Raw genomic sequence first — 23,706 nt, 5'->3', positions numbered from 1 at the left:
CCAACCTCAACACACACAGAGAATCTACATGAATAGCAGCAGAGATAATCAGCTGGGACAGCCAAGAAACGCCAGCACCCCAAAATGTAGACAATTCAAATGAATGACCCTTGGGTTTCTGAATGGAACTTTTTCTTTCTAAAAAATGTTGTGCATTCTGTTTAAATGGCACAGTATAAAAATGGCACTGTAACTTGTAATTTCAAGATATAAAATGTGAAACAGAAAACAAGGGGTTATAAATCAGCAGGAGACCAATTAAAATACTTAGACTGTCATTCAAAAACATTCCACAGAATGTAATAAAATGAGTGGGTGGTTGGTTCTATTTTAATAACTGAAGGCTGCAGGAAGATTTTATTTCTTCAAACTATCAGCCAAATATATCCAGGACTGGCTGGAACATGGAAAACACAGTTTTACATTATGTTAAGCTAAAAAATAAAATGTCTCAGAAGACTGCATCTGAACAGTGTTCTGATTCACAGCAAGGCTCACTTGAGGATAAACCGCCCTTTATATGCAGTATTTTGTGCAGTTAATCTCATAATCAAATTGTATTCAGCTGTTATTCTACAATTTTGTCATAAACATAAAAGCAACCAATGCTTCTCCATGAGGGTGGGCTGATATTTGGGGCAGGAGAATTCCTCATTGTGGTGGACTATTTTGCACAACTAAAACTGCCTCTGAGACATTTCCAAAATGAAGCAGGGCAAAGGCTAACAGAGTTTTGTCAAGAGAACACACTGGTCATAGAAAACATCCTCTTCCAACAACACAAGAGATGACTCTACACATGGACATCACCAGATGGTCCATAAAAAAATCAGACTGATTCTATTCTTTGCAGCTCAAAATGGAGAAGCTCTATACAGTCAGCAAAAACAAGATCGGGAGCTGACTGTGGCTCAGATCATGAGCTCCTTATTGCCAAATTCAGACTTAAATTGAAGAAATTAGGGAAAACCACTAGGCCACTCAGGTATGACCTAAAATCAAATCCCTTATGATTATACAGTGGAAGTGACAAATAGATTCAAGGGATTAGATGTGATAGACAGAGTGCCTGAAGAACTATGGACAGAGATTTATAACACTGTACAGCAGGCGGTGATCAAAACCAACACAAAGAAAAGGAAATGCAAAAAGGCAAAATGGTTGTCTAAGGAGGCCTTACAAAGAGCTAAGACGAGAAGTGAAAGGCAAAGGAGAAAAGGAAAGATATACCCATCTGAATGCAGAGTTCCAAAGAATAGCAAGGAGAGATGAGAAAGCCTTCCTAAGTGAACAATGCAAAGAAATAGAGGAAAACAATAAAATGGGAAAGACTAGAGATCTCTTCAAGAAAATTGGAGATAACAAGGGCACATTTCACGCAAGGATGGGCATGATAAAGGACAGAAATTGTAAGGATCTAACAGAAGCAGAAGATATTAAGAAGCGGTGGCAAGAATACACAGAAAAATTATAAAAAAGTCTAATAACCCAGATCACCACAATGGTATGGTCACTCACATAGAGCCAGACATCGAGGAGTGTGAAGTCAAGTGGGCCTTAGGAAGCATCACTAAGAACAAAGCTAGTGAAGGTGATGGAACTCCAGTTGAGCTATCTCAAATACTTAAAGATGATGCTGTTAAAGTGCTGCAGTCAACACGCCAGCAAATTTGGAAAATTCAGCAGTGGCCACAGGACTGGAAAAGGTCAGTTTTCATTTCAATCCCAAAGAAGGGCAATGCCAAAGAATGTTCAAACTACTGCACAATTGTGCTCATTTCACATGCTAGCAAAATTATGCTCAAAATCCTTCAAGCTAGGCTTCAGTTATACTTGAACTGAGAAGGCTGTATATTGTCACTTATATGCAGAGTACATCATGTGAAATGCTGGGCTGGATGAATCACATGCTGGAATTAAGACTGCTGGAAGAAATATCAACAACCTCAGATATACAGATGATACCACTCTAATGGCAGAAAAATAAGAGGACTTAAAAAGCCTCTTAACAAGGGTGAAAGAGGAGAGTGAAAAAGCTGGCTTAAAACTCAACATTCAAAAAACTAACATCATGGTATCTGGTCCCATCACTTCATGGCAAACAGAAGGAGGAGAGGTGGAAACAGTAACAGATTCTCCTTTCGGGGGCTCCAAAATCACTACCAACAGCCACGAAGCCATGAAATTAAAAGACAATTGCTCCTTGGAAAGAAAACTATGACAAACCTAGACAGCATATTAAAAAGCAGAGACATCACTTTGCTGACAAAGTCCATACAGTCAAAGCTATGGTTTTTCCAGTAGTTATGTATGGATGTAAGAGTTGGACCATAAAGAAGGCTGAGCACTGAAGAATAGATGCTTTCGAATTGTGGTGCTGGAGAACTCTTGAGAATCCCTTGGACTGCAAGATCAAACCAGTCCATCCTAAAGGAAATCAATCCAGAATATTCACTGAAAGGATTGATGCTGAAGCTGAAGCTCCAGTACTTTGGCCACCTGATGCCAAGAGCCAACTCACTGGAAAAGACCCTGATGCAGGGAAAGATTGAAGGCAAATAGAAAAGGGAGCAGCAAAGGATGAGATGGTTAGATAGCATCACTGACTCAATGAATATGAGTTTGAGCAAACTCCGGGTGATAGTGAAGACAGGGAAGCTTGGTGTGTAGCAGTCCATGGGGTCACAAGGAGTCCGACGTGACTTAGTGGCTGAACAACGGCAACAAGAGGTCACTAATGTTTTAAATTGCCCACAATTTAAATATGAAAAACAACCTCTCATCTGTGACCATGATGTCATAAAAGAAAAGCCACTCTAACTCCAAAAAATGTAGAACTACACAAAGGACAGCCCATTAGACTGAAAACTTCATCCTGGCCCAAGGTGTGGAGGCTCCAATATACCGCTTGATTATTTTACCAATTTCTTATTTGTGATCCCTGTTGGAGGCATTCAGTCAGTGACTAGTAGGTTTATTAGGGCCTTTAAAAATGCTACTGGGGGAAAACACTGATATTCATTACGATCTGCATAACTCTATTCTATTAAGAAAGAATTTTTGAATAGAAATATGATTTTCAAACTATGATACCAAAAAGGAGAAAAGAAATCAACACCCCTGTAACTCTGCCTATGCCAGCTGAAGGTTAGTTCTGATAAGACTTAAGTCATGGTTTGAATTCACCTAGCCTATGAGTAGAAGGAACAGCATTATATTCAGTCATACATGGCATTAAAGAAAGATCTTACAGCAAGACTAGTCTGACTCATAGGAGGGCCATGGGGAGTTATGATTTTAGAAAGACTCTACCACTACCAGAAAAAAAGTGCATTCAGGCTAAGGAAAATAAAGAAAGTAGTTCAGCGGGGCGGGGTGGGGGGGAAGCTACAGGGATGTAACTATCAGTAGCGTGATTAAACTGTGAACATTAAATAGTTCACCACTGAAATAGCTAAGTTCAGTTCAGTCGCTCAGTCATGTCTGACTCTTTGCGACCCCATGGACTGCAGCACACCAGGCCTCCCTGTCCATCACCAACTCCCAGGAAATACGTAAAACCTGGGTATATAAAATCCCATTCTTCCTCAACAGACTAGTTGTCTGCTGTGGAAGTTTCAAGCTTGGGGATCCACCTTGTCATTTAACGAAACGATCATGATTGGCCTTTGAAGCAGTCATCCCATGCTTTTCCTCGGCATTCGTGGCTTTTGATGCTGCAGCTCTGGTGAACATGAAGAACAAAGAGGAAATGCAAATTCCCTGCTCTCTGAGAAGACACTGCTCTGTGTTCCTGAGTCCACAACCTGAGACCAACACTAACTCAACAGCAGGGTCTTTAATGAAATCACGGGGGACCCAGCCTTGATCTAACATGCCCTCTTAAATAACACAAAAAAGGTTTCTTGGGAGCAATTTCAGTCAACTCAGGGAAAGAAAGCCCCCAAGAGCCAAGGGATGAACCTTAAAACTTGAGTTTGGGATTAACAGAAACACACTGCATGCACGCTAAGTTACCAGTCATTTCTGGCTCCCCGCAACCCTAGGGACTGTAGCCCACCAGGCTCCCCTGTCCATGGGATTCTCCAGGCAAAAACACTGGAGTGGACTGCCATGCCCTCCTCAACATTAACACACTACTAGATATAAAATAGATAACCAACAAGGACCTGCTGTATAGCACAGGGAACCATACTCAATATTTTGTACAACCTATATGAAAAAAGAGGGCTTCTCAGGTGGCTCAGTGGTAAAGACTCTGTCTGCCAATGCAAGGAGACACAGGAGACACAGGTTCATCCCCTGGGTCGGGAAGATCCCCTGGAAAAGGAAATGGCAACCCACTCCAGTATTCTTGCCTGAAGAATCCCATGGACAGAGGAGCCTGATGGGTTAGAGTCCATAGGATCACAGAGTTGGACAGGACTGAGCACACACACATGGTAAGAAAAAGGAATCTGAAAGAGAATGGGTATGATGTGTATGTATAATTAACTCTGCTGCACACCTTAAACTAAAACAACAACACTGTAAGTCAACTACACTTCAATTAAAAAAACAAAAACAAAAACTAGCTACTCCATCTTTCTCCCTATAGGATTACTAATTTTTGTTTCTTTCTAAGTTTGAAAATTTTTCTTCATTTGTTTCTCATGTCCAAAAGTAAAGGAAAAAGAGAGCAAAGATAAAGTGTTCTATCCATCGAATTAAACATCCATTTTCCCAAATGATCATAATTCTGACTAGAGTAACAGTGGGCTTTTTCATATTTCCTAAAATGGTCAGATTTACCTGAAATTATTGCCTGCCTTTGACTTTCAGCTTTTCCCCCTTTACTCTAGGATTCTCGCTGGGCTCCCGCACATCTCCACGCAGCAATGCAGCACACTGATCACCCCCTAAGCTGCCACCTGCTATCACCTCCCACCTTTGATCCTTTGCCATCATCAGTGGAGCCTTCAAACAGCACTGCTGTGTTCTCATTGCAAAAACAAGTGCACTCCTCAGTGGAAAAATACCACATTCCAGCTTGGTAAAGCAGGTGGTGTGTTTCAGAGGATGGAGCAGAAAGTAGTGTCTCTTCTTTTCAAACAAGAAGGGAGACTATTAGCACATCAGCAAATAAAGTCCTGCTCGATGAATTTTAAGTGCTGCCTCACAAATGAAAATGTGGCAAAATCTGAAAAGTCAGCTTTTAGAGACTGCTTCAGTCCATTTTCCAATCCCAAACTCTGAACTTTCTTTTAAACCAATCTTCCCATCTTTCAAATAATGTGGAAAGATTTTCAAGATGCTCATACTTCTTTCTGCTCTGTGAGATAGAAAACCCTGACATTGGCTTAATACAATGACCATCACACCCAGCACTACTCTGGCACATACAGAGCAGATGCCTGATGCGTCTTAGAGGTATCATCCGGACGAAATAGCCTGTTTCATTGCTATCCCAGGAAGGCAGAAGAAAAGGCTTGTGTTTTCGCTTTATTTGGATAATTAGAATTTATATAATTAAATTACTCACAGTCTGGGAAACAAAAAGAAAGCAGCAATCATATTTGGATTTTGAAGTTTCAGCTATAGGCTCAGAAAAACTTAGTTGTTTTTTTTTTTTTTCATTTCTATTCTTAGACTAGAAATGAGGTTTTTTCCCTCTATTAAGGCTGGTTCCTCTGCAGCCAAATAGGACACATGGAGTTTCAATAACGTGAAGGCAAAACACCATAACCAAGAGTGGGAACTGTCCCTCTGCCACTGACAGAACTTTATAAGTGCAGGGATTTCTGCCCAGTTTTGACTGGGGCTAATGAAGACTGACACCAAGCAGAGAGATGTCCTTCATGGCAAACACCTCAGCACTGGTAAAGTTCTAGATGTGACAACTGCTATCCTGGGTCATGCTGTCATCAGACTGATGCCACAGACACACAAAGAAATCATTTTTCATTTTTGCACACAGTTTCATCACATACAATGAAGCAATGGCTGAAGCAGAAGTTACTTCTTTTTTTTGCCACAGATGCTGGAGCAAACTTGCAAACTGGTGGATTCACATTTGAGATCAAAGGAAGCCAACATCAGACTCAGTCAGCTCAGCTGGGCATGATTTCGAAAGAAGTGTAAGCAGCTTTATAATTCCAACATAATAATGTCTCCCTCTATTTACAAGGGTGGTAGCAGAAGGACTGATGCAGTACATATAGAAAATTCTAAGTCTGGAAACATCAAACACATGAATGAAAAGCTGTGGAAACCTGTTCCTCACTGGGTGTGTTGCCCTGGCCTCCTGCTTGTCCAGAGGGTACCCACTAACCTTGTCTCTGGGTGACACATTCAGGTGGCACCAAAGGCGGCTGCTCTGTCACCGCTACGTGGAGCTTGTCATGACGTGATGAATGAAGCAGGGAATCCTCGTGGCCAAGAACAATGGATAAGAGCTCATTTAATCAGATTCTTACAGAACACCAACTCACTGGAGAAAAGTGTGTGGTTTTCTTTTTTTTAATTGAAACATATTAGTTGATGTATGTTAGTTTTAGGTGTACTCTTTAATGATTTGACATTTGCATATATTATGAAATGATCACCATAGTAAGTCTAGTAACTATCTGTCCCCATGCAATGTTATTATATTGAATAGTATTACTGACCATATTTCTTATGCTGTACAGTACATCCCTGAAGCTTATTTATTTTATAACTGGAGGTTTGTGCTTCTTAATCCCCTTCACCTGTTTTCCTTACTCTCCCAACCCTCCCTTCTGGCAACCAGAAATTTGTTCTCTGTATCTATGAGTTTATATTTTGTTTTGTTTGTTTTGATACACATATATGTGAGATTTGCCTTTACATTTCACTTAGGGTAATAACGTCTAGATCCATCCATATTGTTACAAAAGACAAAACTTCATTTTTTTTTAATAGCTAATGCAATTCCATTGTGTATATATGCCACATCTTTATCCATTCACCCACCAATGAACACTTAAGGTAAGGTAAGTCACTTCAGTCGTGTCCGACTCTGTGCGACCCCATAGACGGCAGCCCACCAGGCTCCCCTGTCCCTGGGATTCTCCAGGCAAGAACACTGGAGTGGGTTGCCATTTCCTTCTCCAATGCATGAAAGTGCAAAATGAAAGTGAAGTCACTCAGTCGTGTCTGACTCTTTGCAACCCCAAGGACTACAGCCCACCAGGCTCCTCCATCCATGGGATTTTCCAGGCAAGAGTACTGGAGTGGGGTGCCATTGCATTCTCCGAATGAACACTGAATGAACACTTAGGTTGCTTTCAAATGTTTGGCTATCAGAAACAATGGTGCAGTAATGGAATGCATATTATCTTTTCAAAGAGTACTTTCTTCCCTTTGGGTAAATACCCATAAGTGGGATTGCTGGATCATATGGTAGTTCTATCTTTAATTTTTTGAGGCATCTCCATGCTATTTTCCATAGTAGCTGCACCAACTTACATTCCCACCAACAGTGCACATGGGTCCCCCTTTCTCCACATTCTCACCAACACTTGTTATTTCTTGTCTTTTTGATGACAGTTATTCTGACAGGTGTGAGGTGGTATCTCATTGTGGTTTCAATTTGCATTTCTCTAGTGATTAATGATGTTGTGTATCTTCATGTGCCGTTGGTCATCTGCACATCCTCTGCCCATTTTTTAACTAGGTTGTTTGGGTTTCTTTGTTGATATTGAGTTGTATGAGCTCTTTGTATATTTTAGATATTAACTCCTTATCAGTTATATTGTTTGCAAACATCTCCCATTCAGTAGGTGGACTTTTTGTTTTGTTGAGAGTTTCCTTTGCTATCCAAAACTTTTTCGGCTTTATGTAATCACATTTGTTTATTTTTGCTTTTGTTTCACTTGCCTGAGGACACACATCCAAAAAAAATATTATTACCACTGATGTTAAAGAGCATACTGCCTGTGTTTTTTTCTAGAAGTTTTATGGTTTTAGGTCTTAGATTTAAGTCTCTAATCCATGTTATTTTTTCTACATAGTGTGAGAAAGTAGTCCAATTTGATTCTTTTGCATGTTCAGTTCAGTTCAGTTGCTCAGTCGTGTCTGACTCTTTGCGACCCCATGAATCACAGCATGCCAGGCCTCCTTGTCCATCACCAACTCCCGGAGTTCACTCAAACTCACATCCATCGAGTCAGTGATGCCATCCAGCCATCTCATCCTCTGTCGTCCCCTTCTCCTCCTGCTCCCAATCCCTCCCAGCATCAGGGTCTTTTCCAGTGAGTCAACTCTTTGCATGAGGTGGCCAAAGTATTGGAGTTTCAGCTTCAGCATCAGTCCTACCAATGAACACCCAGGACTGATCTCCTTTAGGATGGACCGGTTAGATCTCCTTGCAGTCCAAGGGACTCTCAAGAGTCTTCTCCAGCACCACAGTTCAAAAGCATCAATTTGCATATAGCTGTCCAGTTTTCCCAGTACCATTATTGAAAAGGCTGTCTTTTCCCCAGTGTAGATAAATTATCCATAAAGTATGGACAACCCAGAGTTCTTTTCTGGGTTCTCTGTTCTGTTCCATTGAACTAGGTGTCTATTTTTGTGCCAGTACTATACTGGGTCTTTTTTTCTTTTTTTTGGTATTTTAAAAAACTCATTTTTTGTTTGAAGTATAGTTTTTTTTAAGGTTCTTAATTAGTTATCTATTTTATACATAGTATCAATACCGTGTAAATGTCAATTCCAATCTCCCAATTCATCCCACCCCATCTTTCCCCCTTGGTATCCATACATTTGTTCTCTATGTCTAGGTCTCTATTTCTGCTTTGTAAATAAGATCATCTATACTTATTTTCTCAGATTCCACATATATGTATTAATATATGGTATTTGTTTTTCTCTGACAGGCCTGAGAAAAGGTGAAGTATAGTTGATTTACAATGTTGTGTTAATTTCAGGGGTACAGTAGAGTGATTCGGCTATATATATTCTTTTCAGATTCTTTTCCCATAAGGTTCTTATAAAATATTGAGTATAAGTCCCTGTGCTATACAGTAGACTTGCTAACCTATTTTACATTTAGTAGTGTGGGGTTGCACAGAGTCGGACACGACTGAAGCGACTTAGCAGCAGCAGCAGCAGTGTGTACATGGGAGAGGGCAATGGCACCCCACTCCAGTACTCTTGCCAGGAGAATCCCATGGATGGAGGAGCCTGGTGGGCTGCAGTCCATGGGGTCACGAAGAGTTGGACACTTACTGAGTGACTTCACTTTCACTTTTTACTTTCATGCATTGGAAAAGGAAATGGCAACCCATTCCAGTGTTCTTGCCTGGAGAATCCCAGGGACGGCAGAGCCTGGTTGGGGGCTGTCTATGGGGTCGCACAGAGTCAGACACGACTGAAGCGACTTAGCAGCAGCAGCAGTGTGTATATGTTATTCCGCAAATCTTAGTTTATCCCTTTCCCCACCTTTCCCTTTGGTAACCAAAAGTTTGTTTTCTATATCTGTGAGTCTGTTTCTATTTTGCAAATAATTTTATTTATATCATTTTTTTAGATTCTACATATAAATGATGTCATATTTGTCTTTCTCTGACTTCACGTATATGATAATCTCTAGGTCCATCCATGTAGCTGCAAATAGCATTATTTCATTCTTTTTTATGGTTGAGTAGTATTCCATTGTATATATACACCACATCTTCTTTATCCATTCATCTGCCAATGCACATTTAGGTTGTCTCCATATCTTGGCTATTCTAAATAGTGCTGGTATGAACATTGCAGCATATGTATCTTTTCAAATTAAGGTTTTCTCAGGATATACGACCAGGAGTGGGATTGTAGGATCATAAAATAGCGCTCTATTTTTACTTTTTGAAGGAAACTCCATACTGCTCTCCATAGTGGCTCTATCAATCACATTCCCACCATTAGTGTAGGAGGGTTTCCTTTTCCCCACATTCTCTCCAGCAATTTATTATTTGTAGGCTTTTGATGATGGCCATTCTGACTGGTATAAGATGACACTGCATTTCAGTTTTGATCTGCATTTCTCTGATAATTCCTGATGTTGAGCATCTTTTCCTGTGGCACTTGGCCATGTTACCATACTGTTTTGATTACTGTAGCTTTGTAGTATAATTTGATATCAGGTTCATGATCCATCAGCTTTCTTTGTTCTCAAGATCATTTTGGTACTAAGGGTCTTTTGTGTTTCCATACAAGTTTTTTTATTTGTTCTAATTCTCTGAAAAATGTCATTAGTATTTTCATAGGGATTGTATTGAATCTGTAGATTGTCTTGGAAAGTATGGTCATTTTAGCAATATTAATTCTTTCAATTCATGAATAATGTATATCTTTCCAATGCTTGTGTCTTCTTCAATGTCTTTCCTCAATATCTTTTAGTTTTCCAAGTACAAGTCTTTCACCTCCTTGGTTAGATTTATTCCTACATATTTTATTCCTCCTGATGCAATTATACATGGGATTTTTTTTCATTTCTCTTTTGACAGGTCATTGTTAGTGTATAGAAACAGAATAGATTTCTGAAACTTTGTTATTGAATTCATAAATTAGTTCTAATAGGTGTTTTTTTTTTTAGTGTTGTCATTAAGTTTTTCTATATATAGTATTATGTCACCTGCAAACAGTGACAGTTTTACTTCTTTTACAATTCAAATTCCTCCCTTCTTTTTCTTCTCTGATTACTATGGCTAGGATTTCCAATACAATGGTGAATAAAAGTGGTTCAGAGTGGACATTCTTGTCTTGTTCCTGATCTCAAAGGAAATTCTTTCAGCGTCTCACCACTGAATATGATGTTGGTTGCAGGCTTGTCATGCTGTTGTTGTTCAGTTGCTCAGTTGTGTCTGACTCTTTGCGACGCCACGGACTGCAGCATGCCAGGCTTACCTGTCCTTCGCCATCTCCCGGAGTTTGCTCAAATTCATGTCCATTGAGTCGTTTGTCATATATGGACTTTATTATGTTGAGGTATGTTTCCTAATACCCAGTTTGTTGAGAGTTTTTGATCATAAATGAACGTTGAACTCTGTAAAAATCTTTCTCTATATCTATGAATGACTTTTATTATTCAATTTGTTAATGTGGTGTGTCACACTGATTGACTGTGGATACTGAATCATTCTTGCATACCTAGGATAAATCCCACTTGATCATAAGGATGAAAAAGTGAAAGTGTTAGTCTCTCAATCGTGTCCAAGTCTTTTCAATCCCATGGACGAGCCAGGAGTAGCCAGGTTCCTGGAATTTTTTCAGGCAAGAATACTGGAGTGTGTAGCCATTTCCTTCTCCAGATGATCTTCCTGACCCAGGGATAGAAGGTGAGTCTCCTACATTGCAGACAGATTCTTTACTGTCTGAGTCACCAGGGAATGTAGTCTTGAATTTGGTTTGCTAATATGTTGAGGATTTAAGCCTTCCTCAGAAGGCAATGGCACCCCACTCCAGTACTCTTGCCTGGAGAATCCCACGGACGGAGGAGCCTGGTAGGCTGCAGTCCATGGGGTTGCTGGGAGTCGGACACGACTGAGTGACTTCATTTTCACTTTTCACTTTCATGCATTGGAGAAGGAAATGGCAACCCACTCCAGTGTTCTTGCCTAGAGAATCCCAGGGACGGGGGAGCCTGGTGGGCTGCCATCTACGGGGTCCCACAGAGTCGGACACAACTGAAGCGACTTAGGAGCAGCAGCAGCAGCAGTGATCAATGCAAAGAAGTAGAGGAAAACAATAGAAGGGAAAGACTAGAGATCTCTTCAAGACAATTAGAGATACCAAGGGAACATTTCATGCAAAGATGAGCACGAAAAGGACAGAAATGGTATGGACCTAACAGAAGCAGAAGATTTTATGAAGAGGTGGCAAGAAGACACAGAAGAACTATCCAAAAAAGATCTTCATGACCCAGATAACCACCTAGAGCCAGACATCCTAGAATGTGAAGTCAAGTGGGCCTTAGGAAGCATCACTACGAACAAAGCTAATGGAGGTGATGGAATTCCAGTTGAGCTATTTCATATCCTAAAAGATGATGTTATGAAAGGGCTGCACTCAATATGCCAGCAAATTTGGAAAACTCATCAGTGGCCATAGGACTGGAAAAGGTCAGTTTACATTCCAATCCCAAAGAAAGGCAAGACCAAAGAATGTTCAAACTACTGCACAATTGCACGCGACTTCACTTTCACTTTTTACTTTCATGAATTGGAAAAGGAAATGGCAACCTACTCCGGTATTCTTGCCTGGAGAATCCCAGGGACAGGGGAGCCTGGTGGGCTGCCATCTATGGGGTTGTACAGAGTCGGACACGACTGACACGACTTAGCAGCAGCAGCAGGAACACGCTAGCAAACTAATGCTCAAAATTCTCAAGCCAGACCTCAACAGTATGTGAACCAATAACTTCCAGATGTTCAAGCTTGATTTAGAAAAGGCAGAGGAACCAGAGATCAAATTGCCAACATCCATTGCATCATAGAAAAGACAAGAGAGTTCTAGAAAAACATCTACTTCTGCTTTATTGACTATGCCAAAGTCTTTGATTGTGTGGATCACAACAAACTGTGAAAAATTCTTAGAGTTGGGAATACCAGACCACCTGACCTGCCTCCTGAGAAATCTGTATGCAGGTCAAGAAGCAACAGTTAGAACTGGACATGGAACAACAGACTGGTTCCAAATAGGGAAAGGAGTACGTCAAGGCTGTATATTGTCACCCTGCTTATTTAACTTATATGCAGAGTACATCATGCGAAATGCCAGGCTTGATAAAGCACAAGCTGGAATCCAGATTTCAGGGAGAAATAGCAATAACCTCAGATACGCAGATGGCACTATCCTTATGGCAGAAAGTGAAGAACTAAAGAGCCTCTTGATGAAAGTGAAAGAGGAGAGTAAAAAAGTTGGCTTAAAACAACACTCAGAAAACTAAGATCATGGCATCTGGTCCCATCAATTCATGGCAAATAGATGGGGGGAACAATGGAAACAGTGACAGACTTTATTTTCTTGGGCTCCAAAATCACTGCAGATGGTGACTGCAGCCATGAAATTAAGACATTTGCTCCTTGGAAGAAAACTTATGACCAACCTAGATAGCATATTAAAAAGCAGAGACATTACTTTGCCTACAAAGGTCCCTGTAGACAAAGTTATGGTTTTTCCAGTGGTCATGTATGGATGTGAGAGTTGGACTGTAAAGAAAGCTGAGCACCAAAGAACTGATGCTTTTGAACTGTGGTGTTGGAGAAGACTCTTGAGAGTTCCTTGGACTACAAGGAGATCCAACCAGTCCATCCTAAAGGAAATCAATCCTGAATATTCATTGGAAGGATGGATGCTGAAGCTAAAACTCCAATACTTTGGCTACCTAATGTGAAGATCTAACTATTGGAAAAGACCCCGATGCTGGGAAAGATTGAAGGCAGGAGAAGGGGACAACAGAGGATGAGATGGTTGGATGGCATCACCGACTCGATGGATATGAGTTTGAGCAAGCTCCGGGAGTTGGTGCTGGACAGGTAAGCCTGGCATGCTGCAGTCCACCGGGTCACAAATAGTCAGACCCTACTGAGCGACTGAACTGAACTGAACTATTCATTTATTTTGAATAAATCAGGAACATTGGCCTATTTTCTTCTGGCGTCCTTGTCTGGTTTCGTATAAGGGTGAGCAGACTTTGTAGAATGAGTTCTGAAGCATTTCTTCTCCTTAATTTTTTAAAGAATAGTTTAAGAAGGATAGATGCTAACTCTTTAAATATTTGGTAGCGTTCACCTATGAAACCACTCGGTTCTGGACTTTCATTTGCTGGGATTTTTTAAAATCACTGACTCAATTTAATTACTGGTAATCATTCTGCTTATATTTTATATTTCCTACTGATTCAATCCTGGGAAACTAAGTTTTTAGGAATTTATCCACATCTTCTAGTTCATCCATTTTGTTCACAGTAATCTCTTATGATCCTTCGGATTTATGTAGTGACAGCTGTAACTTCTTTTTCATTCTTTATTATGTGGGCCCTTTCTCATTTTTTTCTTGATGAGTCTGACCAAAGGTTTATCAATTTTCTTTATCTCGTCAAAGAATCAGCTCTTAGTTTCATTGACCTTTTCTATTTTTTATTTTTCAGCCTCTATTTCATCCATTTCTACTTCAATCTTTAGGATTTCTTTCCTTCTACTAACTTTGGGTTTTGTTTATATTTTTCTAGTTCCTACAGCTGTAAGATTAGAGTGTTTCTTTGAGATTTCCCACAGGTCGGTTTGTATCACTATAAATTTCCCTTAGAACTCCTTTTGCTGCCTCCCACAGATTATAGATTGTTATGTATCCATTTTCATTACACTTTCAAATCCTCCTTGATTTCTTCTATGGCCCATTGGTTGTTTAGTAGCATACTGTAAACATGTATAAAAGCTTTCACGTGTTTGTGTTTTTGCAGTTTTTTCCTCACAGTTGATTTCTAGTCTCATGCTGCTATGGTTGAAAGAGATGCTTAATACGGTGTCAAAGTTCTCAGATTTACTGAGACTTGTTTTTGTGGTCTATCCTAGGAAAAAAAAGTGTGTTTTTCAAATAATGAGAAAGAAAGCTCACTTAATTCTATACAGGATAGACCCTGGTACAGCATACTACACTTTAAGAGGACACTCAATAAACTTCTAAGTGGTTATCCAAACAGTTGACTCTTGAACAATGCAGGTTTGGGGCACCAACCTCTGTGCAGTTGAAAATTCATGTATAACATTATAGTCAGCCATCAATATGTGTGGTTCCACATTTATGGATTCAACCAACCACCGATTGTGTAGTACTTTAGTACAGATTTATTGAAAAAAAAAAAAAAATCCGTGTATAAGGGTACCCATGCACTTCAAGCCCATGCTATGTTGTTTAAGGTTAACTGTAATTGATTTTAATAAAAGTTCTCCAATAGGAAATGAACCAATGTTTTCAGAGTAGAAAGTGTGAGCAACAGAATGAGCTTCCTTAGCTTATAAATATATCAGCTCTGCTTAATGGTCTTTTTGTTTTTATAGAAAAATGTTGAAGCATAAAAAGTGTAAAGACATATATAATATACCACTGATATACCGAGGAGCATGATGACCTTTTTGCATATTCATCACTTAGTTACAAAAAACTATTGACGATTTAGCTTAGCAAACTAACACTTTGAAATCTTGAGTTGAATATATTCATATTTTTGAAATGGGTTTTTACTTCTTTTTAACCTTAGGAGATTGCTGAGTCTTCTAGCTTTGAAGGAGATAATAAAGACCCAAACCTTCTTGGTTTCTATTATCCAGTCTGATTATATCTATGGAAAGCACAGCCTGTTTCACAAGATTTGGACAGTGTTCAGAGAAGGGAAACTCCCTGGCTAGCTCGAGAGAAGCTGAGACACAGCCAGAAAGTAAACCTTCCAAGGGGAAGAAGCACGGACAGTGCCTGGCCCTGGACACATGGGAGAAGGTCAAAGGACTCCCTAAAGATCAAAGAGTAGCAAAACCCCAAATTCCTCCCTCCTAACCACCAGTTCTATTTTCAAAAATACTTTAATATAGAAATATGCTCAAGAACTTTCTTATTCCTTAAAATTATATTTTGATCTGAAAGTGAGAGCAGATTTGTTTTTTATTTATTTTGTTTAAATTGACTACAGAGAAAGGGACAGTTATTAATTGAATGTGAAGATAAATTTGAGACAACATGTTGGTGGAAAATCACAAAAATTCATTACTTCTCAAGTTGGTAGCAGTTTCTCTGCAAATGCAAATGTTAATTTTCACTCTGTGTCATTATCTGTAGATATGTGGAAAATATGACTGCATAGTTTACTCATTAGGGATGAATCAAAACGGACAAATAAAGCTTGTTTCAGCTCTGAAAAATAAACATGTGGGGGAACTGTATTCTTAAATACAGCTTTCCCCAACCTTTTCAGGGGGGGAACAGCTTTCTGCTTTCTGTGAAGATTACAAAGCACAATACAGGCGAAATGCCATGCTCCCCATGCCTCTAAGCCTCCTTACAAATGTGGTGCAGCTGTCTGGCACTTTCGCCAGTGATAGCTCTGTGTGATCATTAACACTACCTGCTTAGTATTTGTGAAATTACATTGTATGTGCAAAGAATTGAGGTGATATTTTGAAACCCACATGGTTAATATATTTACCAATTAGTGGTTAGAGAGCATGGTTTTTCCAAAAACAGTTCACAATTACCAGTATTTAAGATTCAAAGTTGTGTTTTATTCAGTGGCTTTTGCACAACTTGGTACAGTGGTCACATTCAAGTAACCTCAAAGATTAGAGTTATCCTGATGAAATCAATCCCAGGGAACAAAAATGCCAAGTTTGAAGCTCCAAGACTTTGGCCACCTGATGTGAAAATCTGACTCATTGTGAAAGACCCTGATGCTGGGAAAGACTGAGAGCAGGAGGAGAAGGGGGCAACAGAGGATGAGACGGTTGGATGGCATCACTTATTCAAAGGTTATGAGTTTGAGCAAACTCTGGGAGATGGTGAAGGACAGGGAAGCCTGACGTGCAGCAGTCCATAGGTTTACAAAGGGCTGGACACGACTTAGCAACTGAACAACAATGTGATTTGATGAAATCTCATATTCTGAAGATGAAAGCCACATTTTATTTATTTTCTAGTACATGGTCACAAATTGGATATACAAAATAGCAGATAACCTTATGATATGCTATTCTTAGAAAGGGGCAGAGAAATTAGGCAAATCTATCAAGTGACTGAAACTTATTTAGGAAAGTGGCTGAAAGTGATGATTTAGGAAAGGGGAGTGCACGCACTCCATTAAAGAAGCAAATGTTTGTCAAATCTGGTCAAAACAAACCCTGAACTGGGGAGAGTCATCAAAATCTTTTCATCATTTAGAGATTAAACTCTATGAGCAGCTCTTGCCCCAAGAAAAGCCAATATGTGAATATCAAGATGTGGAGAAATGATAGTTATGTTAAAATAAAATAAACTAGCAAGCACGTCTAGTAATGTGTTTACATTATGATTGTGCTTTGACTGCTTCAGTTGGTCTATATACTATTCTTCATAAATACATTTATTATTCATATAACTTTTGCTCAGAGAATGCAGGCCTTTGTTACTATAGTTTTATTGTTAAAGGTAATTTGGATTTAACATGTTTAAAACCAAACCCCTTCCCTCCATCCAATCTATTTTCTCTTGTATTACTTCTGAATTACTTTTTTATTTAAACAGCATCACCAACCACTTTATCCATCCAGATATGCACAACACAGTTTCTGGAACCATCCCGAGTACTTACTTAAGCTTCCCATCTGCTGTATTCCCCCAAGTTCTGTAGAGTCTGCACTTCACACTCTTGAACATAGCCCTCTGCTGTGATGCTTCTGTCCTAGTTAAAGGTTTCACAATGATCTCTTTCAGATTTCTACATCTGCCTCTTATTCTTTCTGCCTTCAGTGTCAGAGCTTACACAGATGTCCTCCCTACCTTCTCATCTCCACAGGTACCTGGTGACTTTTCTGAAATGTCAATCCATCACTTGAATAACTTAACAGATAAAAATCAAATTCTGAAAGTATTTCAAGTCAAGGCTAACTCTCCAGCCTAACCCCTTAGCCCTCTTCCACCCAGAAATCTATATATAGGAGGGGAAAAAACATAGGTCAATATTTAAAAGAAGAATCAATAATAGCTTTAAGCTAGAAACAAAGTAAACCATTTGTTCTTTGGAGTCATTCTAAAAAATTATATATTTGTTGTATTTTCTACTTTACCAGTAGTATGTTTTCATTAACTATTTTGTTACTATATTTAAAAAATCATAAGAAATGCAGTAAGTGTGACAACCCAGGTCCAAGCCTAAAGTCTTGACTTGGCCTGTTAGAACTGGTAACAGCTGCTACATAGGGAATGTCAGAGTATCTGGTACAACTAAAGAGCCATTTTCAAACTCTGGAAATGAAGCTGCTTTCATATTTTAAAAAAAGCCAGAACTGTGGCTATATCAACTTAACCTTTCTTTTATTTGGATGGAATTTAAATATTCTCATAGCAATTATAATAATACAAAAACATTAGTTGTTCACAACTGGAAAGGAAGAGACATACTTGGATCTGTGCTGCAGATTGTTTTTCTAACTAAATATTCCCTGATCCACAGACGCTGAAATGTCTCTCTCCTTACATGGGCTATTCCTTCGTCCCTTACTAACCCTTAAGAAACACTGCGGTAAAAGGCTGCTGCTCCACTGCATCTCTGTGAGTGAGGCATTTTCTTCATGTGTGTAGGAGCAAGAAAAAAAGAGATATCCCCTGTCTTGGGGATAAATGATAAGCTGGACTGAAAGGTATAATAACCAATGTTTTACTCTGAACATGCACTGTCCAATAGTCCTCACAACCTCTGTAGCTACTGATTGTTTGAAATGTGCCCAGTCCAAACTGAGAGGTGGTGTAACAGTAAAATATACGTTGAATTTTTTAGACTTAATATGCAAAAAAGAATGTAAAATATCTCACTGCTGTTTAGTTGCTAAGTCATGTCCAACTATTTGTAACTCCATGGACTGTACTTTTGTTCATGGAATTTTCCAGGCAAGAATACTGGAGTGGGAAATAAAATATTTGTTTCACCAGGGGATCTTCCTGACCCAGGGATTGAACTCGTGTCTCCTGCACTGGCAGGCAGATTCTTTATTGCTGAGCCACCAGGGAAGCAACACTGTATATTGATTAAAGGGAAATAATGATATTTGGGATATGTTGAGTTAAATAATATGTAGTATTGAAATTATTTCACCTATTTCTTTATCCTGCTTTTAATGTAACTATTAGAAATTTTAAATATGTAGCTCATATTTTACATATGCTCAAATTTTACATATGTAACTCATATGAAAACTCTATTATACAATGCTGCTCAGACACAATTTGTTTTAAATAAATGACCAACATCTTGTTTAATTATTATTTGCCTTTCTGTAATTAGAACAGAATACAGAATTTATATTGGCAGGAGGAAGTAGGGAGTGGGAGGTAGTGGGAATCCAATTGTTTCTACTCCTTCATTGTTTAAATTTTGAACAGAAGTAGGGAGGGACAAAAAAAAGATGTGTAAAATCTAAACATAAACCGATTCTTCAGAGGCAACCAGTGGCATCAGAAAAGCAGAATAATGGCACTCTTAAGCATGATGGAATATTCCCACATACCCAACCTGTGCAACAAAGTCAGTGATCCACTTAGTACAACAAAGCTACCGGTCCACCAAAAGCTTTGGGTGTTAAATTTTCTCCATTTTGCTGCTAGAAATGATTTACACAAAGAGCGTTTATTAATTATCTAAGAACTTCCTGGAGGTGATGCCTGCAGATGCTTGAATGTCACACTTCTTAAAAAATGAAGTACAGTTGATTTACAATACTGTGTTACTTTCATGTGTTCAGCACAGTGATTCCTTTTTTTTTTTTTTTTTTGCATGATAGGTTATTAAGAAATACAATAATCTTATAATTAATCTTATAATCTCGGGTATAATTCCCCGAGCCATACAGTAAATCCTTGTTGTGTATCTCTTTTATATATAGTAGTTTTTATCTGTTAATCCCATACCCCTAATTTTTCCTTCCTCTCTACTCTCCCCTTTGATAACCATACATTTATTTTCTATGTCTGTGAATCCATTCCTTGTTTGTATAGATTCATCTGTATCATTTTTTAGACTCTACATATAAATGGTATCATATAACTGTGTCTTTCTCTGTCTGACTTATTTCCATAAGCAAAATACTCTCTGGGTTACTCTTCCACAGTATTTTACTCAGCACTGCCCAACTGATACAAACAGCATATCCTTCATTAATAGCAAAGTGACTTAAATCACTCATTATTTTAAAAACCCACATTAATATGCAAAACTGAAAATTCACAATGAAGTTATAAACAGGTGGCACATTCTAATTTGGCACTAATGTGGTACTTATAATAAAGAGATATAAAACAAAATGATTGTAAATGAGTGAAAAGACCGTGATGTTGGGAAAGACCAGGGCAAGAAGAGAGGGGGGACAACAGAGGATGAGATGATTGAATGGCATCACTGACTCAATGGACATGAGTTTGAACAAACTCTGGGAGAAAGTGGAGGATAGGGAAACCTGGCGTGCTGCAGTCCATGGGGTTGCAAAGTGTCGGATATGACTTAGCAACTTAGCAACAAACGCCATATTTAAAATCAACACAAAAAGTGTGTAAAGTTGTCTCTTACACATACACAATCTGAGCCAAACTTATATCACAAAAGACAAACTTTTCTAAGTTATCACTAAGAAAATATTGCCAGTCAATGTTATCAGAGTCAGTACAGGAAAGAGAACCACTGTTTTAGAACTACTGGTCCCTGACTCACCTTATTAACAACTTTCATCATTTCATAGGCTATTATGAGAATAGAGTTGTAGCATATGTGCATTTAGATCACAGAAATTCAACTATAAGCATTTGGCAGGAAGAGAGAACCTAAAAAAATAACACAACAGACAGAAGTCCCACCATTCGGTTCAATAAAATTTTGTGTAGGAAGGGAGAGAATAATTGTCTTTTTTTCAATCGGTTTCTGATCTCAAGTCTTTAATGGAGGGTGCTGGTCTCACAGGTGATCAAAGACATTGTAAATAATAACTTTGTTTCTACTTAATCTTGATTTATTTGTTGACTTTAAATCCCCGGCAAGATGTGACTTGATGGTGTCCTGATGGTACAATGTGTTTCTTTAAGTCCTGATGTCAATTATGTGGGTTCCTAGCAACTTCCTGTCTCTGTCCTCTATCCACATTACTGAATTTGTGCTTTGGGAAGATCATTTTGGCTGTTGTGTAAGAAACAGACAGACTGCAGCAAGAAAACAGGAACAACAGTTATTTGCTGACCTGAATTACTGAAAGGATAGGAAGGGATGCAAGTGGATAAAGGTTTCCTGGAAAAGCTGGTCTTAAAAGCTACTTTGTAGAGATTGCTTTGGTTCTTAACAATTATATAGCATTAGTCTTTCTCCAACATAGGTAGGTACATTTATACTGCCCTCCCAAGATATGTTGTTAAAATTGGACATATTCAATGTTCAATGAGATTCTTCGAGACCTGTAACAGTTTCCTTCTTTTCAGTAGTTTCATACTGGTTACAGAGCTTGTGACCTGAAATGTTTTTAATACATTTAAACATTAAACATTTGCTCCAGAAACTGCTAGGCGTCTGGTGATTCAGAAATGATGATAGCAATCTTGCCTTATCTCTCACTTCATTCCAGGTTAGACATAAAATACTTTTCTATCAGTCATACACAGGACATGAAAGACAAAGAAGAAAATGTGGGGAACACCACTGAGAATGACGGTCCAAATTAGTTCACAATTTTCCATGTACACATAAGATATTGCTTGTAGCTCAGGTCCTTTCCTGACTTTGAACTTAAAGGTTAACAAGCTTCTGAAGTTCTTTTTAAATGATACAATTCCCACAGAGGCATTCTATAAGGAGAAGATGACTTCATTTTACCCAGCAAGTGATATATCTGACATCAGTATATTTTAAAACCCTGCAAAACAAACAGGGCCGTATGGCTCAATTTTTTTTCCAACAGCAAACTAACAATCTGGAGTATTCTAATAAACTGCTGTTAGGTCTAGGAATATTTGGGGCCAAAATTTTCTTTTTTTCCCTAGTTATAACTAGTTTGCTAATAGATTTCTTTAGCTTTAGAGTTATAATTAGAAGACAGTTACTACTTTGCATAATCACATTGTAATTGTTATTTGGGTGAAATCCAACCAACTTAAGCATCAGTACTTCCAAAAAAACAATGTCTGGCAAAAAGAGAACAACAAATGCCATGCTCTAATGGGTCCAGGTTATCTAATAATGTTTGCCTAATGGTTTAGTGTTGTTTTTTAAGAGGCTCAACAGCAAGTGACATTAGAAATCAATGTATTTTAAGGCATCACAGTTACAACTGGAAATAAGTTAATGTTCTCTGATAAACACTAATGATGAAAGTTAGAAACAAAAATTCACGTGGGGTCAGAAGCCTAGCCGCCTTCGGTCTGTCATTTGTTAAATTTATGTTCCAGCGGCTGAATTTACTTCTAGTGCCTGGAGAATTTCCAAACACACACATCTCTTGCTTCAAAAGCCAAGAAGCTCAGTTGTAGGCCCCAGTTCTATAGAATGAATGAACACACTATGTTTCTAGCTGCCCACTCTGCTATCCACTTTTTAAGTTGATTATTCAGCCTTCCCAGAAACTTTATAACTCTTTCAGGAAATTTCATCCTTTGTTCAATCAGCGAGCCCTTTGCTATTGTTTACAACCAAGAAACCTCGCATCTACTTCAAAAATACACATGAGTCTTCCCACTTCATGTCAGCTGTCACTACTCTAGTGCAAAGTCCCATGACATCTCTTCTGTACTAAAGCAGTAACTTCCTGACTAGTCTCACTGAATCCATTCTTGTCCCTCCCCAACCCAATCTATGCATGCTAAGTTACTTCAGTTGTGTCCGACTCTGTGACTCCATGGACTGTATAGCCCACCAGGCTCCTCTGTCCTTGGGATTCTCCAGGCAAGGATACTAGAGTGGGTTGCCATGTCCTCCTCCAGGGGATCTTCCCAATCCAGGGATCGAACCCGCGTCTCTTATGTCTCCTGCATTGGCAGGCGGGTTCTTAATTACTAGCCCACCTGGGAACCTAATCTATATGTAATGTGATCTAATGATCTAACACCTAAATACAAAAGTAGCATTAACCATTCTTCTCCATAAAATTCTTATCAACCTAAATATATACTTTAAAAATCATTACCACAATCAATATAGCTCAACATGATTTGGCTCCTGCCTGCCTCTCCAACCTCATCTCCGGCCGCTCTCCCCAATTCTCTGTGCTTTAGCCACACAGGCCTTCCCTCTTACCTTAGGGTTTTCATGCATATTCTCCCCTCCCTAGAACACCTTCCTCCCTAGTCAATCAAACTCTTCCTCATTCTTTAGGTGTCAGCTAAAATGTAGTTTCCTTAAAGAGAGCTTTCCTTATGCTTCAATATAAGTCTTCTTACTTATGAACCTCATAGTGTCCTGTACGTTTAATAGATTGAATGTCCTGGACATTATAAATTATATAATTTATAATTATATATTTATATTTGTATTGTTTAGAATATCTCTCTCCTCAATTCTATGAGAGCAGGAAATATATCTAATGTACTCTACCTTGTATTTCAGTATCTGGTACATAAAAATCCACGTAACTAATAAATATGTTGAATAAAGAAATGCATATTACTCAGTGAAAGAAGCCAGTCTGAAAAGGCTGCATAGTACATTATTCCAACTACAGACATTCTGAAAAAGACATAACTATGGACACAGTAAAAAGATGACTGGTTTCCAGGAGTTCAGGGAAGGGAAGGCATCAATAAGCAGAGTATGGAGTATATTTTAGGCAACAAAAAAATAAATACTCTGTATGATACTAAACATGTCCTTATACTTTAATGCACAACACAAACATGCATAGAAGTAAAATTTAGGACAAAAATAATGACAGATGGAAGGGTGTGATGTGTGTGGGGACACAGGGTATGTGAGAAATCTCTGTAACTTTCTTTCAATCTTGGAACCTAGAACAG

The 23,706-nt window shown here is 38.8% G+C and overlaps 1 protein-coding gene across 8 annotated transcripts in view; it reads right to left on the bottom strand.

Annotated features, from left to right (window-relative positions):
- ZNF704 (zinc finger protein 704) overlaps window positions 1-23,706 on the bottom strand; it is a 260,538-nt gene that overhangs the window by 173,271 nt on the left and 63,561 nt on the right. The window contains exon 4 of one of the 8 annotated variants that reach the window (XM_086336422.1): window positions 1-23,706. This exon is cut by the window's left edge and continues 5,940 nt beyond it. The exons of the other annotated variants lie outside the window; for them this stretch is intronic. Coding sequence (XP_086192548.1) covers window positions 23,516-23,706 — 191 coding nt within the window. The 3' untranslated portion in view covers window positions 1-23,515. 8 annotated transcript variants of the gene reach the window in all.

Source organism: Bos grunniens, chromosome 14 (assembly GCF_055505025.1).
Source record: "Bos grunniens cultivar Pamir isolate PY7600 chromosome 14, Bosgru_T2T1.0, whole genome shotgun sequence".
NCBI classification, from domain to species: Eukaryota; Metazoa; Chordata; class Mammalia; order Artiodactyla; family Bovidae; genus Bos; species Bos grunniens.
This window is presented reverse-complemented; position numbering and strand designations above follow the sequence as displayed.